This window comes from Corvus moneduloides, chromosome 5, assembly GCF_009650955.1.
Source record: "Corvus moneduloides isolate bCorMon1 chromosome 5, bCorMon1.pri, whole genome shotgun sequence".
In the NCBI taxonomy this organism is placed as follows: domain Eukaryota; kingdom Metazoa; phylum Chordata; class Aves; order Passeriformes; family Corvidae; genus Corvus; species Corvus moneduloides.
Window position 1 is genome coordinate 61,016,281 of NC_045480.1, and position 18,162 is coordinate 61,034,442.

At 42.6% G+C, this 18,162-nt stretch overlaps 1 protein-coding gene across 1 annotated transcript in view; it reads right to left on the minus strand.

The window, feature by feature from the left end:
• Window positions 1-17,741, minus strand: part of CDS1 (CDP-diacylglycerol synthase 1) — a 29,602-nt gene extending 11,861 nt beyond the window's left edge. The window contains exons 1-6 of the mRNA XM_032109553.1: window positions 17,404-17,741; window positions 9,203-9,330; window positions 6,092-6,188; window positions 2,817-2,914; window positions 2,379-2,518; window positions 829-887 (exon numbers count right to left, since the gene is read on the minus strand). Of these exons, the coding sequence (XP_031965444.1) occupies window positions 829-887; window positions 2,379-2,518; window positions 2,817-2,914; window positions 6,092-6,188; window positions 9,203-9,330; window positions 17,404-17,493 (612 nt within the window). The 5' untranslated portion in view covers window positions 17,494-17,741. The remainder of the gene's footprint in view (window positions 1-828; window positions 888-2,378; window positions 2,519-2,816; window positions 2,915-6,091; window positions 6,189-9,202; window positions 9,331-17,403) is intronic.
• Between the last annotated feature and the right edge of the window lie 421 nt (window positions 17,742-18,162).

Genomic DNA, 18,162 nt, shown 5'->3' on the forward strand with positions numbered 1-18,162 from the left:
AGCTTTAGGAAATCTTTAAAGTTGTGCAATGCCCTGATTGCTCAAGTTCTCTCAAGACAGGAGCTGTACTGCATTGCTGTTTCACTGTGATTTCTGATCATTCCTATATAGGAGTGGGAGGTGGGGCACTGTCAGTGGGGTGTTTTGGGTCTGTTTTGGGTGTTTTGTTTGCTTTGGTTTGAACCTGTAATGTTACAAAATTAGTTTTCAATGTATAAGATACACATAAGAAAAAGGTTCGTGCTGTTGCTTAGCTACTATGCTGATTATTAGGGGGATAAATATGAGAGATGAGAATGCTGCTTCTTTTAACACATCAATGATCTATTGAGACACTGCAGAGCAGAAGACCAGAACAGCTGTGAAGTGTCACAGAATAAATATTCCACACAGGGGTTAAGATCAAGTTCCCTTCATGGTAGGTACTTCAGTGGGGCCTCTAGAAAACAACACTTGAGTCACAACAACCACTTTCCACACAATGCTGAACTGTTCAGCTTCAGACCTGGCAGGGAGATGCATCCCCCTCCTCTAGCAAGCTCTTTCATATCAGCCTATCACTAAGGGAAACATATCATGTTGGACGTGTGCAAGGCCTCACCAAGGACACCTTGTACTGACTGAAAGGCCACATCCTGGGATAGAATAATAATAATAATAATCTGCAAGGTGAACAGATACAGTCCAACACCACTTGATTTCATGTTACTCTCAATTTAAGCACATTTTTCACACCCCTCTTCTGAACTATTTTATGAACATATGGACATGACTGTTTCTAGTGACATTCATAATGTGAATGGCCACAGCAAAGTGGGTAATACACACCATGTAAAACTGCAGACGATAATGTTTCTTCACTAAACTCAAAACAAACATGCAGAATCCTGTAAAACAAAGCAAGTGCAGTTTGTACCATCTTATATTCAATGACACTGTGATATACCAGTAATTCTCTTCCATTGAAGCAATTTTAATCCCTTTGCTGCCAGAAGCATTGAATTATATGCAGTTAAGTGTACATATAGAATTATTCTCATACAAGATTATGATTTAGTTAACACAGGTTTAGCTAACATCAGTAAAGAACATCCATCTCACATACAGGGTCCCATTGTGGACATCTATTTTTAGTAAAGGAGATCATGACTATTAAAAACCACTCAAAAGCCAGGTGAACAAACTGGTCTTGAATTACTAACAGAAATAAATGAAAGGAAAAGACCAGCTTGCCCCTTTCCCCCAGGCAGGCATATGGCTGCATGCAATGCAAGTGGGAAGCACAGGTGTTGGAGAATTCAGCTGACCAAAAAGAACTTTCGGGGGGATTAATACAGCGCCTTCTCTCCCAGGACAACTTCCTGAGCCAGTGGAGGTCAGAGGCCCTCAAAAGACCCTGAATTCTCGTGATAGCCCCTAAGTGACCCCATAATCCCAATGTCAAGGGGCTCTGCTATGCTCTGCCTCCTCCTTTTGCTCATGCCTGGCTTGTCTCATCTCTCCCCTCATCAGGTCACAAGGCATTATTTAAGTTAGTTTCCTCAAGCCAAAGCCGCTGAAAAAGGTCAAGTTCCGCAAAGCTGGTTTCAAGTTTGTGATCTAAGCACTGAGCAGAATTTTTCTTTGGTTTAAGAAAAAAACCCCAACAATAGACAAACTGACAGTTCATCACAAAGATCAGGTTTCTCAGTACACTTTACAAGTATTTGTAGCATAGCAGACCCCTGTCCCTTAAGCCAATCTGAGTATTCAGCTGATTTACTTTTATGCTAAACTGCATTGCTGAAAAAACATATTTACATGTTCACAAAGCAATACCCCACAAGAGAGCCAGCTTGTGTTTCTTCTTCCTAGAGAAGAGGCTTTTAAAATTTTTTTCTTTGGACAGGGAGGAAATCTACCCATGAGGCAAGTATCTGAATATCTTGCAGACAAAATTAAGACTCAGGCACTTTGACTAATCAGTTTAAAAATATATTAGTAAATCCTATTACTGGAGCCCTAGGAGAACACTTGCACAATAAAGAATCAATCCAGCACAGCAATTACACATAGAAGTCATTACTACAGCCTGCCAAAATAGCACCAGATCTTCAGCAATCAAAATTAATGCTTGCCAACCTCTTTTGAGCACTATTATCTTAACTGTCTCAAGATCATCTACTTGTTTAGGCTGCTTTCTTCTTCTCAGTGAATGCAAAATTTGTACTCATCTTTTCACGGGAAAAATGTAACTGCAAACACCTCATTTCCTCAAGCATTAAGAGGAAAAAGAAACTGAAAGTGCATAAAGATGAGGAGCAATTATATATATCTTTTTAATTAAATAAGCAAATGCAGCACAAAGTTCTTCCATTTTTGTGACTTCCTGCACTTACCCGTTAAATAGAGCGCAAAAGATATAAACCTGTGGTAACGAATGAGGAATTGCAGCTGTTCTCTTCTTTGCACAAATGTAGCGAAGTAATCAGCTACAGTCTCTCCATAAAAGAAGTAGTTCACACACAGCAAAAAGTACCTGCAATATGCAACAGCTAACAGTTATTTTAATAAGACAATATATACTAAATGCAAGTCTTAAAAACAAAACAAACAAGGATTTATTTATAACAAGGAAAAAAACCAAGTAATGAAAGGCCAACTGACTTGTCCAAGTTCACAGGTGGAACACAACCATAGAATTCTGTATTTGAGACAGGTGTGAAGTTTTATGTCTGCACATGACCCACAAAGCTGTCATTACACCACAACAGGAGAGGAAGAAGACAATTTAAGTTTCACATCCCAGCTTCTTGATGTTCTGGCTTGCTACTCACCAGCTGAGGGATCGAAACCATGGTAAATCATACGAGTGGTAGACTCTGTAACCAATAGTAATGATTTCATGGTAACACTTCACTTGGATGCTTAAGACCTAAAATAAGAGAAATAAAGAACTTTGTAAATATGCTGCAGTTGTTTCTTACAGGCAGTAAGGAGCACTGCAGCCTGCATTAAGGGGGCAATATTATTCTGAAGTCAAATTCCACTCAGAAAACAGCTTCAAAGCAAATCCAAGGAAAACTAAGCTCTGTTTAAAACTTAAAAAAAATCTCCAAACCACTGTACATAAAGAAAAAAAACCCCACACTGGGCTGGCTTCAAAAATATACTCATGAAACAAGGGAAAGCTCCTGACCTTTCTGCATTAAAACAGTTTGACAGCAGCAGGTCAGAAGTGCTTCCTGTAAAGAAAGCTCTCCTATTTCTTTTGGCTAAGTTTTATCTTTACATTTAATTCCAGGCCCAATGCAAAAAACTAGCTGTGCAACACAGCTTAGACACCCAGGTCTTCCACTTGCAAGCATCTCATTAAGGGCAATTAGCATTTATGATTAGAGGCAAAGCTCGTCTAACCCAGGTCTGAATGCCGCATCCTCCCAGGCCTTCATTTTGTTTTGCTGACCTCACTGCTTCCCTGCATTGCTGGCCCAAGTCTGGCAGTATGTCCTCATGCCTTTGGGCTTCAGAAGACTCTGCCACTTCTGTCCAATCTGAGTCTCCAAGCAGATCACCCTACCCAGACATATGGAATTGCCAAACCCAGGCCATGGGTAATCCCATGCAGGAGCAAGAACCTGCCCACGCTCCTGGTGCACATCAGCACACAAGGCTTTGCAGGATCCTCTTACCACCTGCATTCATCAATACATTTCATCTTGTTCAATGTGTGAACACAGATTAAACAGTCTTACACCACCCCAACGAGTTAATTTTGACGCTTCCCTACCTTGTGCTCTTTCTTCTGCTTGGCCTATCCTATAAAACTTAAATGCTACAAGGAAGAGCAACATTGCAGGATTGCACCCTGCAGTGGGAAAGGGCACCGGGGTCCAAGCCATGGAAGCCTGTTACCTGAGTAGCCAGCAAATTTAGAACATACTTTCCAACTCTTTAGGGCAGTCTCAGGTCTTGTCCTCCAAACCTCACTGGATTACTCTTCCTACAAGTCTCTGGGCATTTTCAGTCCCAGTACTGAGATTTAGTTTTATCATCACAACTGTTATTTAAATATAAGCTATTTTATTCCAGCGAAATGAAATAATTCATGAACCAGACCATTTTTTCCCTCCATTCTCCTTTTTACATAGTCTCAAATATCAATTTCATTAACAGCTCATCATATTAGAAGACAGACTTTTTGCTTTATGGCACAAAAGAAGAACTCTATTACAATTCTATAGTAACTAATTACTTTTTGGTTCATGTCTTAACAGCTTTGCCCATGATTGCAATCCGACTGTACACCATGGATACACAAAATCACCCTGAAAATTGATGAGTTCCTTTTCGTTCATAATCATCATTCTCAAATGTAAGAGACTACTAAAGGAAGGATTGTGGGGGGGAAAAAAAATCTCTTTACAGCAACCTGCACTTTAAAAGGGCTTTTTTTGTTGTTTCTTCACACACAAAAAAGAAAATCCTCCATGAATAAGACAATGAATTAGTAGTTTGTTATGTCATTCATCTGAAAGCAGGAAATATAAACCAGACTAAATCAGCTGTAGAAACTGCAATGCAGACTATAATGCTGGTGAAATAGCATTCCAGTCTCTCAAGACACGAGGTTTTATGACCTTCAGAAGAAGGGGCAGGTGACTCAGAATGACTACAAGGATGTTGTGAGGTTATGCAGGAAGAGAAGGGCCAAAGCCCAATGAGAACTTAATCCGGCTACTGCCATAAAAGACAATAAAAACCACCACTATAAATACATCAGAGGCAAAAGAAGGGCTAAGGAGAAGCTCCATCCTTCGTTGGATGCAGGGGGAAACACAGTGACAAAGAATGAGGAGAAGGCTGAGGTACTTAATGCTTTCTTTGCCTCTGTCTTTAATGGTAAGACCAGTTGTTGAGCTGGGAGACAGGGACAGGGGTTGGTCTCTTTTCCTAAGTAACAAGTAAAAGAAAATGGCCTCAATTTAGATGGGAGGGGAGGTTTAGATTGGATATTAAGAAAAATTTCTTCACCAAAAGGGCTGTCAAGCTTTGGAAGATGCTGTCCAGGGCAGTGGTTGAGTCACCATCCCTGCAGATATTTAAAGGACGTGTAGATGTGGGACTGGGGGACATGGTTTAGTGGTGGACTGGGCAATGCTGGGTTAACAGTTCAACTCAATGATTTTAAAAGTCTTTCCCAACCTAAATATTTCCAGGAATATCAATCCAAAAATTGTCTCACAGGAGGCCAAGAAGGAAGTAAATTCACATTTTGGCAGTTAAACAAACTTAGAGTCAAAAATTGAAACAGTTACCTAGAAGGACCAATTTCAGCCCATTAAAGGCTACATTCCTGCCTGTTCCTTGCCATGACTGGGAAAGATAGTTAAACCACCATTCCATAAAAATACCAGCAATTAAAATGATGCAAAGAAGCAGTAAAGGCTGACATGCTATGCAGCACGTATGAAGAATATTGTAACTATTGTTTTCCTCATCAGTATTGCACTTCATGACCTAAAAATGCACTTTGCCTGTACCTTAGAAAGGGATCTAGCTCCAACCTACAGATAAATGCAAGGCCACAACGAAGCCCCATAGAGAAATACGGAATTAAAGGAGCATGTCTGAGGAAAGCCTTTCAGTGCCGGTTGCAGACCGACCAGGGCTGCCTGCTTTCCTTAGCGTCAAAATTGCACCTGTCTCTTATTTTTTTATTTTAGATTTTTGCTGTCTGGAGTTTTTCTTGGGTTGGTTTTAGTCTGATTTCTGTTTGTTTGCTTTTTAAAACAAACCTCAATGTGCAACAGTAGGTCATACAAACTAGTCAATGAAATGGATGATAGTAGTTAAGTAAGGCAACAGTGATTCAACTTCTTGGGGTTACTTTAACTCCCAAAAAAAAAAAAAAAGTAATTACAGTATATAAAAAGTTCTTCATCTACAAGGTCCAGTTGTGAATCTGTCAAGTGTTTTTCAAAAGTATTTACATTTACAGAAATAAAAGACAATTGCTCTGAATTGTCTGTGCAGTTTCCTTTCAGCTTGGCATGATGAATGAAGAGATCAAGTAACTCTTGCACAGAAGAACGCATTTAAATAAACTTACCAGAAGCATCAGCATAAATGATCCCAGATATATAATCAGAAAAAACCCAGAAATCATAGCGAGGGAGAGAATTCCACGAATCCACCAATTTTTCCATCTATTAAAAAAAAAAAATAAAAAGCAAGCAGTTATAAATGAAAATAAATTCCACTTCCTCTGCTAACTAGAGACTAAACCATATTAGAAACAGTGGGAATAGCAGAATTTTTTGTGTTTAATCAAATGCATAGCAAGAAACACAGACTCAAGCAACTGTCCAACTAAACAAGATGCATAGTAAAATAAAATGGAAGTTAGACACCTTTCTTCTTCCCCTGTGCTGCCTCAACCCTGCCAAGTGTCATTTGCAATGAATTGGTACAACCCCCACATTGAAGCTGCTGTGAAGATACACCACGACCCTCAAAAAGCATCACATAAGCTGCAAGACTGATGGGGGCCCAGCCATGAAAAGGCTGGCATATGAAAGAAAGGCTGCCAGGTAAAAAGCAAATTATTCTTTGAGGCGTAATGGCCACACAACAAAACCTCCAAACAAGTGATCACCAATTCTCTACAGCAGTAAAGTAGCTCTTTGCCCAGTAGAGGGTTATCTATTGAAAGCAGTCCTGTGCTCTTGTGAGCACTGGAATCAGGACAGGAGAATATGTAACAATGGGGATTGGTGGGTCAAACTAGCTGTACTCTTTTGTCCTTGTAGACCTTTGCAGCTGCTATTGGCTACCTAAGGAAAACGGAATAAAAATTTCTGTTACCACAGAATCATAGAATCATTTAAGTTGATCTAAGATCATCGAGTCCAACCATTAACCCAGCACTGCCAAGTCCACCACTAAATCATGGCCCTGACTGCCACATCTACACATCTTTTAAATACCTCCGTGGATGGTGACTGCACCAGTTCCCCAGGCAGTTTGTTCCAATGCTTGACCTTTTTCCTAAGTTAAACCTCTCCAGAGGTTTAATTCCAAACCTTTTTCCTAAATTAAGTTTTCGTAACATCCAACCTAAATGTCCTTTGGCACAATTTGAGGTCGTTTCCTCTCAATGTCCACTGAAGCAACTAATCACAAGTCACTGCTAAACACAAAGCTCCCTACTATAAGCCTCAAGACATTCTTTCTAATGTTTTGCTTTCCATCAGTCTTGTGTTTCATTGCTGCATCAGGAGATACACCTGATTCAGTGTTAGTTTTGAATCAGACTCCAGTTCTAATGTAAATTTCAACTGCAGTAATTTGATTTTCAAGGATTTGACTCATTGACAGGTTAATGGCAGCTACAGCCACTAATTGGATTTGCCTTAAGTATCAGAACAGAGGCAGAAGAGGCTTTATCACAACATGTTTTATGTTCCTCTGTGATGTGGGTACACACAGAGCAGCTTGGCCCTAGTGGCAAATCCATAGTGAGCAAGCCTCCTTCAGAAGAACTCAGCTTCCTTTATGAGTAATGTTAAAATACCACACGGTATCTTGGGGGTGTTGGCAAGCACAGCACCGGAAAGACAGCTTCAGTAGGACAAGAAGCTCCAGAATTTAGGAAGCCACCTGCCAAGTTTATTGTATCCTAACTCTCCGCTAGAAAGTTATAGATACTATTTCTTTCAGAGGTCAAATACAAAGAGTATCCATATTTCTGAGAGTTACAGTGCAACCCACTCATGTTGCACATGATGACAACAGCTCTGCTGGGACTGCTGGCTACTGAACTGGCAGGTAATTTCAACTCTAGCATTCATAAAGCACCAGGAATTTAATTTTTCACTCAAAGCACCCTTTGTACACCTATGTGCAAACACTCCAATAAAGAATTTAAAGCATGTGAAACAGAAAAGGTTTCACCTGCACCTCTTAGTTGCAGGCTTTGAGGTATCACCATGCCCTTTGGAACAAGTCTGATTTGGAGACCTAAGACTTCCACATTTAACCCAATGAGAAAACTCTGAAACTAGACACTCCTTACAGTGTGATGGCAATAGAGAATATCATATTCTGCTCACAGCTGGTGCAGTTTAGAAACAGGCTTTTTAAAACCTGAAACATTACATCTGTTTGTAACAGAAATGGACAACAGATTACAAAATGAGCAAGGCAAAAAACTCATTTCACACTGCTATTGGAGATATCTCCTGGAGACCAGTTCTTTTACAAGGATTTGGAAGGTTTTAATTATAGTTCAGATTGGAAATCCTTCCTTTGACTTTGTGAGACCTAAGCTGCATGTGAAACACACGTTGTATTGCACAGGGCATCAGTATATTGCTTGGTTTGTTACATTGAGCATAAGGCATATATGACACTCATATTCACTTTAGTAGATAGTTTTTTGGTATCTATCACCTAAAAGCTCTTTCATTGCATTAATGAAAAAAACGTAATGCAACTTGCTCGCCCCAAAGGGGTTTGACTGATCAGGTGTTGTAAAGGGACTGCATAAAAAATTATACAAAGAACTTTATCTGACAGCCTTCGTGCCTATGCAGGTCCACACAATTATCTGTCTATCTATACACATACACATCCTCCACATCTGCTGGCCATCAAGCTCCCGGGAGGCTGGAGGTAGAAACCTACGTTTTAAAAGAAACATCAGGAAAAAAAAATAAACAATGCTTTAAAAAATACGACCATATCAGCTATGGTGTATTTAACTGTACAGCAAATTATTTAGAAGTGGAAACGTCAAAAATCTAGCAAACCTCATCTTGAGAATTTACACATCTTTTCATTCATAAACCACTCCCCTCTCAATCTTGAAGGTAGGAAATCAGTTCATTACAACCTCCAGAAATAATCATTCTGTAATTCAAATTTTTTAGCCCATGTTATTGCAATGTTCAGACTCAGTAAATGTTTATGTAAACTATGTTTACTTAGAAAAGCATGTAATGGGTAATTTACAGGTGTATGCAAAAAATATTCCACTGAAGGGACTATCAAAGCATAAATAAATCAATAACATCCAGCAACAATTTAGCCTTGAAATTTTCACATTTACCGTATGAAATTTAAAACTGCAGTACAGTTTGAAAGACTTAAAACTGCAGCATAATCTGTATGAATTTTAGCCACCAGCTGTTAAATTTGAGAGCTCTTTGTTTCACTGTACCTGGCAGACAAGCCTGACAAAGCCCTCTTGAGGATTTCTGGAGTGCTGTCTGTTGGTGGAGGAACATCAGGAATATCTGAATCACTTCTAAGGTCCAACTCACGAAGTCTTTCTTCCAAATCCACTTCCTATCACAACAAGAAAAATAAAACTATCAGAAAACTCAATACAACATGAAAGATTATTAGCTATTGTGTCAGAAAACAGTATTCAGAGCCAAACATTACTTTAGGAACTGATAATACCTGCATTACCTCCTAAAAGACATCAACGGTGTACTAGTGAAACTGTAGGTGATGTAGGAGGTAAGTATATGGCTGTGTTTATAAAAAGGCCTGTACTTGGATGTTGTGACATTACCTGCTGTACTCAAGAAACTTCACATCACTTTTTCAAGGATATACGTTTTCAGACATGCTACAGCTGACACAGAATACTGGAGTTTTCCAGAAATCCCCAAGCCCCTAACACATTCCCTCATCTACATCTCAAACTACCCTTCTGTGGAACAAGGGGAAGGTTTAATGTCACATTAAGAAGGAAAAATGGAAAATGTAATGCATGAACAAACAGTCCCTTTATACAATGAGAAGAGGTTGCTGGGAAAGCTTTATATATGGTGGGGCTTGAACCCTCAGGCTTGAAAGGAGCAATCCAAAACCAAGCTGTGAAGTGACCAAGTGTCTCATGGACACAGTATTACTCAAAATAATTTTCTGTATGACTGCAACACTACGGTTCTTTCTTCAGTATTCGCTGAGGACTGATAGGGAAGACATCATCCAGACAGACTGTGTGTCTCACCCAAATGCAAAACAGGCACTACATATTTTGGTGACAATGTACAAATTGTCACCAATGCTCAGAGCACGCTGTCAGGACTGTTTTTTCCCCTCAGTTAAAGCCAACACAAAGGGCGATTTCACTAGTTCTGTATGTTGCAAACATCACAGCTCCAGGGAGCTGGAAAGCTACACTCAGCCCTGGCACAGCAGTAATGCAGAGAGCAATCTCTAGCTCAGCGTCTGGCTCTCTTGAGACCTGAACTTCCTCCTGACCTCTCTGACTCACCTCACCTTCTTACAATCTCAAACAGCTTCCAGCCTGCCCTGCTGCCTCAAGTTCATCAGTTCTTAACAATTCTGGGGACTGTTAAGTAACTGTGTTTTAAAACTTTCTTCTCCACTGCTATATGCTATTTCTCCATCTCTCTCCCTTTCCAGCTTCCTCATCTCAGTTCTTTCTCCTTTATCTATTTCCATCAGTTAGAAACTTCTGCTTTCCTTTCCTACTTTTCCTTAACAATATTATTTTCTCCCCTTGTTCCGAGGATTTTTGTCACATTTTCTAAGCCAGCAGAGGTATATCCTCTCTTTTGCCCCACTACAAGACACCACAGAATTTAGGTGCCTACGCCCCCAGCCATCCCACCCAAGCCCAGGGTGGTTACTCTGTTTATAATCCACGGCCTTTTCCCTGCAGCAGCACTGCGGTGTAACCTCTGTCCCAGTGCCTGGCCTCTGCAAACAACACAAGGCAGAATATAAGGTTTTCCAAAGCTGGTCGCCCAAAGCCAAGGGCCAAGCCCACAGCTCGGGGTTGGACAGAGGTGGCTGTGGAGGGGCCAGGGGTCAGGAGCTGACCAGGGTGCTGCAGGCAGCCTCCAACCTCGGACCCTCCCCAGGCTCTCCAGCGACACCAATCCGAGGGAAAACACCATCCTTTCCTCTTAGAAAGTGCTTTTAACCTTTTAGAACCTGGGACAGTGAGCTGGCACTATACACATGCACAAGGCAAGCGGGTACATCCTCCCTTTTTTTTACGTTAGGCCTGTGTTTTTCTCATTCACTTGATGTACCACACACATGCCCAAGATTAAATTCTCGATTTTACACCATTTACTTCGTTCAAAAAGGTTATCAATGCTTCCCCAGTCCTTGAAACCCCACAACTGAATAATTATGAGGCAGACTTTGCCTATAATTAATACAAGTAAAAAGAGCAAATAAGCTATGGTCCGGACTTCAGAAAATCTGTAGAATGCCTGAAAAAGCACATAAACAAAATAGAAAATTACCACGCTCGCAACCCTGCTATTCAGAGGTGTTTCTCACAGTGTTGTACCATAGCCTAGGAAATTAACTACAGATGCAATTGGGGGGATCACAGCTCTCTCTCAAAGCTATATTCCAACTCCTGTGACCTGCTCTGGAGTGCAGCAAGCTGTCTGTACAGCCCTAGGAGACACTACTCACTGTGCAGATGACGGGCAGTAATCCTGGCCCTAAGACCATGATTTAGCGCCTTTAATATTAATCCCTGCTTGCAAACGGCGGCGATGTTCTCTCTTTTGAGCACACAGAACTAAGAATATCCCCAAACTTTTAAATTCCATTTTGATATTGCAGAAAACAATTGTGTTTAAACAATTAAAAAAAAATCATACTTAGTTTTGTCCTTCTGATCTCTAACACACCACTATCGCTTATAAGTACCTCATTATAAGCAATATTTTAAATTTGCTACTTCTAACATCTGAATTCACAAGAGCACATCTTTTTTCAGAAGAAGGCATCTGTGTTTATCTGATGTGATTTTCAGTAGCTCATGGAAGTTTGGCTGGTGCAACCTGCAAGTTGCACAGAACCTGGTGCATTTTTTTCACCTTACATTGCCACAATAAACAGTGGGAATCAACACCTCAACTATCTTCAACTTCCCTGTGTAACATACCTCAAAAATTACCATGAATACTTTATTTTCAAGTTAACCGCTATCACAGCCACAACAATTTCCTGAATAAGGCATTTAATTTGTAAAGTCAGGAGTGAAAGAGGACATTGCTCACTAAAAGCTAGTTAATTGTCTTCTGCATCATTAAGTGCTTAGAACCCCATCACTGGGGGACAAGACTTTCTTGCTAATCATTTTCTAAATTATTTTACGTGATTGATTACAAACATTCCAGTTTATAGCCACAAATAACAATAATCATTACGGAAGGAAACACTAAGTTAATCACTATAAAAGCACTCAAAAAAAAAAAAAATTCAAGAGCCTTGCTACTGCAGCTTGACCTTGTAGAAGCAGTTTTGGAGTTCAGCACAAACCCAAGCAGTCCTTCCTTCTCCTGCTCTTCAGATTTGAGATATGGCCAAGCTTAGTACACAGTAACATCAAGGACCTGTGAAGGTCCATGGGAAATGCCATGGGTTTCATAATGTGAGCAGGTATTTACCAGGTTTTCAAAGGTTAATTGAAACCAGCACAGGTTGTACTAAGTGCCTAGGGAACCTTTCAAATCCAACTTCAAAAGAAGTGTTTTATCCAAGGTGTTTGGACTTTTTTCCTAGAGTTTTCAAACTGCAGGCGACGGAATCTTTTATACACAAAGTGTGCCACTCCTGCCTGCTTGATTCACACCCAAAGTGTCTGTAACAGGTAGACAGTTTAAGTTTGGTATTCTCAAAAGACAAGACTTTCACCCCTATGCTAAATCTTCTGTACGAGACCACAAATACTTGGCCATACAAAGGGGGAAACTCAAGAGCCTGAGCCTCCATACCAAGAATTCAGAACATGTGACATCTTGCCATAAATTAACCTTCCATGTGGATTTCTGCTCGCTGGCTATTTTGCAACAGCTCACAGAACACAGACATATGTCATGGAGGAAAAAATAGACATCTCCATCTTTCATCATCTAAAAGGCCACACACTTCTGAATTGCTGTTTTGTACCACACACCCTCCACTACAATTAATACATGCCAAGTGAACCACGCACCAGAATTATTCTGGTTACAAAGCCACTTGCAATGTTCCTCTTGTACGGCATTTTTCCAGGACACCATAAGGAACTCCTGAGTGGACAGCAAATATGTTCTTCTTTGAGAATGTAGTATCTCCATGAAGAGCAACTGAGAAAATGAAGACACTGTCCAACAATTTATGTGAAAAAGTTAACAAGCAAAAGAATTTCGTTGTTGTCATTTTATAAGTCTAAGTGATACTCAAAGTAAGTTTTCTCCTCCATCTTTGATCTTTCTGCAGTCTCTCTCACAAGTTCCATAGTGAAGTCAACAGTTCAGTTAGAACACACTGTAGAGCATTTAATTAGGTGTACCTTGATACCTTCCTCTGAAGCCAAGATATCAAAGTATCAAAAGATCCTGAATAATGAAACCTTTTTTTTCCAAACTATTAAAGCCTGACACGTGTAGAAACACAGGCAAGAGACCTGTACATACAGAATCAAAAACTGGAACCTACAGACCCTTTGCTCTCTGCATTAGTACTAATTCACCACCATTTCCAAGAAAATGGGGTTTGGAGACAGTCTTCCCTTATTATTATTATCCTGCTTGTAACAGAAAGGATAGAGGTCAGACTTCTCTGTGAAAATTAAACTGATCCCTTTTCAGGGTACTCCAGGAGAAGTAAGCCCAGTGAAGTAACTAAGTGATCCATGACAGACAGACAGATCCACCATAGGCTATACCGCAATTTGGAATTTCATTTGTCTCCCAGCAGGTTTGTGAGGTTTTGGACATCAAAGATCCAAGTGCCAAACTGAGCTTCACAGGTCTGAGCAACTTATCTGGCAATTGATTCCCTGGAAGGGCTGTCCCATGGAACAGAAACAGCTTTTTCAATACAGCAAGAGAAACAGCATTCAGTGATTCCAAGCCTGTTGTAGTTACAAATAATTAACAGCCAGAAATGCAGTATGATCACACTTACTCCCCCCTGTCCTACTCTGGCAACTCTGTACAGTACGAAGAGGAATAACTCTGTGATTACTTCCAGAATACACTAATTTTTTGGAAGCATTTGAAAGCACTGTCTCTTGCTTTTTAGTAAAGAATGGAAACAATTGAAAATTTAAAAGGAGCATGAACACATGCAGATCAGCCTGTAAATCTTTAATTGATTTATACATATTAAGTATCTGAATGCCAAGTCATTCCTCTTTCTCCCAATGCTCACAGAGTATTTACGATGGCACTCTGACCAGAAATTCTTAGGAAAAGAGCACCCAGGGCAAGCAGCAGGAAGAAAGAAAGTGACAACCAAAAAATCACTCCTGGATGCTACAGGACGACACAAAGAAAAAACAAACTTGTGAAATTGCAGGGCCCTGTAGGGCAAAGGCATATTCACAGCAATTTTGCAAAATTTCACCAGCTCAACAAGCAAGTGAACAATTGGAAACACAAAGACTTGCAGAGCTTAGGAACTTCAAGAAGCTTCACAAAAGGTATATCATATTCCTTCATAAAAAACCAAGGAATTTTACTTTCCTTTGAAATTATATCAGTGTAGAAACAGCTACCAGTTGTTTCCAATTAGTGATAAAAAGGCACGCAAACGAGGAAAAAAAAACCCAACAGCTTCACTTAAATTCAGTAGGAAATGAGCATCTATGGACACAGTAAGTGTAACATGAAAAGTACCAGATAGCACACTGAAAACAGGGCTCGAAGTAGAATACAGAAAAACCTTCAGACATATTTAGTGTTTCTGGAGTTCTTCAACAAACAGAGAGGGATTCTTGGGAAAAAAAAAGGTTCATATTGCCTTTGTATATCTGGAAGGCTTGGTTTGGGCGAACAAGAGCAGAAGCACATACCATCCAAAGAAACAAGATTTCTCCTTCATTACAAGTGAGGAAGAGGGTGATGTTTCTGAGCTGCATAGTAGAAAGCAGTGCAAACCCACTTAATCATGGCTATCCTGAGTAGTTATCAACCAAAGAACCAGTTTTGAGTCCAAATACAGGATTACCACACCAAATAGGTCATTTCTAAATAGCCAGAGGACAATACAAGTATCCACTTGTTGTAAAGGCCAGGCAAGAGATAGAGCAGAGTGATAACCATCTAGGAAGCTGTATAATGTGACACCTGTGAATCTTGATGAGCAGATGCTGCTCATCAAATCACCTACAGCAGACATTACCTGTGTGCTCATATTCAAAACAGAGTCCCAAACTGTGACCTACTGATTGAAACCTCAGTACAAAATACCGGTCTACCTCTACAGTTACCAATGGCACTAAAGGCAGTTTAATATGTAAAATTATCATTACTGTCACTTGCGAGCCACCAGTGACAGGGTCAACGGTGCTGGGCACACTGCAGATAGGTTGAACAACTCAAGTGGGAACACAGAGGATCCCACAAATAATCTGTGAGAAAGTATCTGGTGCAGTGGAAAAGGCTTTCCTTATCTGTTGTTCAAGTGAACACAAATGTATGCACACTGAAATCCATCTCCTGTAACCAGCATCCTGGCTGCATACACAGCACCAGCCTCCTGTCTGCTCAACACCATCCAAAACGGGATCAAACACTAGGCTGTGGAGCAGCTAGAGTAAAACCACAGGAGGCCTATAGGTAAGAACAGCATTTTCCTCTCCGAAAAATCACACAGGTAAACCAAGAGTAACATTAGCAAGTTTTAGGGGCACCCTTTGGAGGTCTGGGAAGCAGAGGCTTTGAACGGTGACAATTCTTTGAAGGCAGCTCACTGCACACCTCAGAAATAAACTTCCCCTGCAAAATAAAGCAAACCAGAGTATCTCCACAGAAAAACAGCTTTTGGACCACATGGTAACAAGAAATTATGTTTAAAAGTTAATTCTGATCTACAGAGAAATACTCTGCACAGCTATAGCCTAAACACTACCTTATGGGATCACAGCCCTCAATGCAGTACAGCACTACAAATTAGCAAGTTCATTGGCTTTGAGTTAAAGCAACCAAAGCATAGAACAAAATGTATTGAGTTTCACTTTCCAGTTACTTGCCACAATGCCTAAGGCAGACTACACACTCTGCAACATCGACATCCATGCAAGTTTAAGCAGTTACTGATTCAAGTAAACACACACGTATTGCTACCTCAATTTAGCAATCAGAAAGCTTTTTTAAAAAACTTTAATTCCAGTTACCCAAATGGGACATTCTCTTTCATTTTATTCAGACAATTAGCAACTGTGATGTGGTGATGTGCTTAGCTTTTGTAGAGATAAGCCTTAACGCCACAGCAAACAAAAGAACAGCACTGTGGCTGTTTTGCCACTGTAATGAACTTGATGCATAGACTTAGTATGTTGAAAACCTCTTGCCTTTGCAGAAATGTCATACTGTAAGTCCTTTCCAGGCCAGAGGTGAATGCCTATCACTTAACAGGCCATAAAGCAGAAAAAGTCGCTGCGGAAATGCTGACACAGCCTTTAAATGGAGCAGATCACTGTTCCGAGTTAGTTTTCATGCTACTGGACTGGCCCAACCACACTGAAGCATGCTCTTTGCCTGGTCCGGTCTCCCAGTTTCGTCTGGGACAGAGTTAATTTTCTTCCTAGTAGCTGCTACAGTGCTGTGTTTTGGATTTAGCAGGAGAATAATGTTGATAACACACCGATGTGTTGGCTTTGCTGAGCAGCGCTTAGCCCAAGTCAAGGACTTTTCTGCTTCCCGTGCTCTGCCCAGCGAGGAGGTACACAAGAAGCCAGGAAGGAGCGTGGCCAGAGCAGCTGATCTGAACTGGCCAAAGGCTCTGCTGGGGGGTATTGGCTGACAAAGCCTGACTGCTGCTTGTTGTTGGGCAGGTGGTGGTGGTGAAGCAATTGTATTTTGCACCACTTGAACTTCCTTGGGTTTTATATGCCTTTTTGTCATCTCCCTTTTTATTAATATTACTATTTTATTTCAATTATTAAGCTGTTCTTAACCAACGGGTTTTACTTTTTTTTCTGACTCTCCTCCCCACCCCACCGGGCGGGGGAGAGTGAGGGGTGTGAGGGAGTGGCAGGGTGGTGCTCAGCAGCCGGCTGGGGTTACAGCACGCCATCAGCTCCCTCGTCAAGAGGTGAGCTACGACACACAGCTACGGCGCTGAGCTTTCGCTGCCGGCCCGGAGAGAGCCCGGCCGCTCCCATTTCGGTCTCGCCACGGGGGAATGGCAGTGGGGTAAAGCACGCGTGGGCCCACACGCGTGAAACCCCTAACTTGGCACCTGGCCTTCTCCCCACTCCCGCCACCCGAGAGAGCGGCCGCGTTACAGCCCGGGAGGGTCGCTGATGCCGGGGCCGGGGGCACAGTGCGGAGCCCCACGGGCGGCGCGCTCCGGGCCCGAGGGGGGAGGCAGCGCTGCTCCCCTGCCCCAAAAGCCGCCGCCGCCCCCGCGCGTCCTCACCTTGTCGCTACCCGCCTCCGCCGCCTTCTCCTCCTCCTCCTCCTCTTCCTCCTGCTCGGCAGCCGCCCTCCGCCGCCGCCGCGCCGACATCGCGCTGCGGGAGCGCAGCGCCCACCCGGCGGGGAGCGGGCGCAAGCGGGGCCGCGATCGGGACGGGGAGGGCGCGGAGGCCGCGCCGCGGAGCCCGCCCACCGCCTCTCCTTCCTCCTCCTCCCCTCGGATCCCGGTGCTGTCCCCACCACCGGGGAGGCGGCGCTCCGGCTGCGGACGCCGCCGCAGCTCGGGGGCGCGGCCGGACCCAGCGCCCCGGGAGCGGAGAAGCGCCCGCGTCCCCGCGGCCGTGGCTGGGGCGGAGCGGACGGGCGGTGTCGCCCAGGTGCAGCCGGCGCTCCGCCCCCGCCGCCGGCACCGCCCCCGGGGGGCGGGCAGTGATCGGCCGGGCCCGCGGGGCTCCCGGCCCGCTGTACCCCGTCAGTCCGAGGCGTGGAGCTCCAGGTTGTTCTCTCCTGGGTGCCCGGAATAGCCGCGGCACGCTGCGTGCCTGCAGCCCGCTGGTGGAATCCCCAGGGAGACTGGGACAGGCATCTCCGGGCAGCCCCAGTGTCAGGTCCGTGTCAGCGCCCGCGGGCGCCCGTGCTGCAGCCCGCGCGGGCATCGCTGGGTATCTGTTGAGTGCTTTGTTTCCTTCTGGGATCCTCATGCCCGCTTGCTCTATGCACATTTATAAAGGCAGGTGCGGTGCTTGGCTTGCCCCACCAT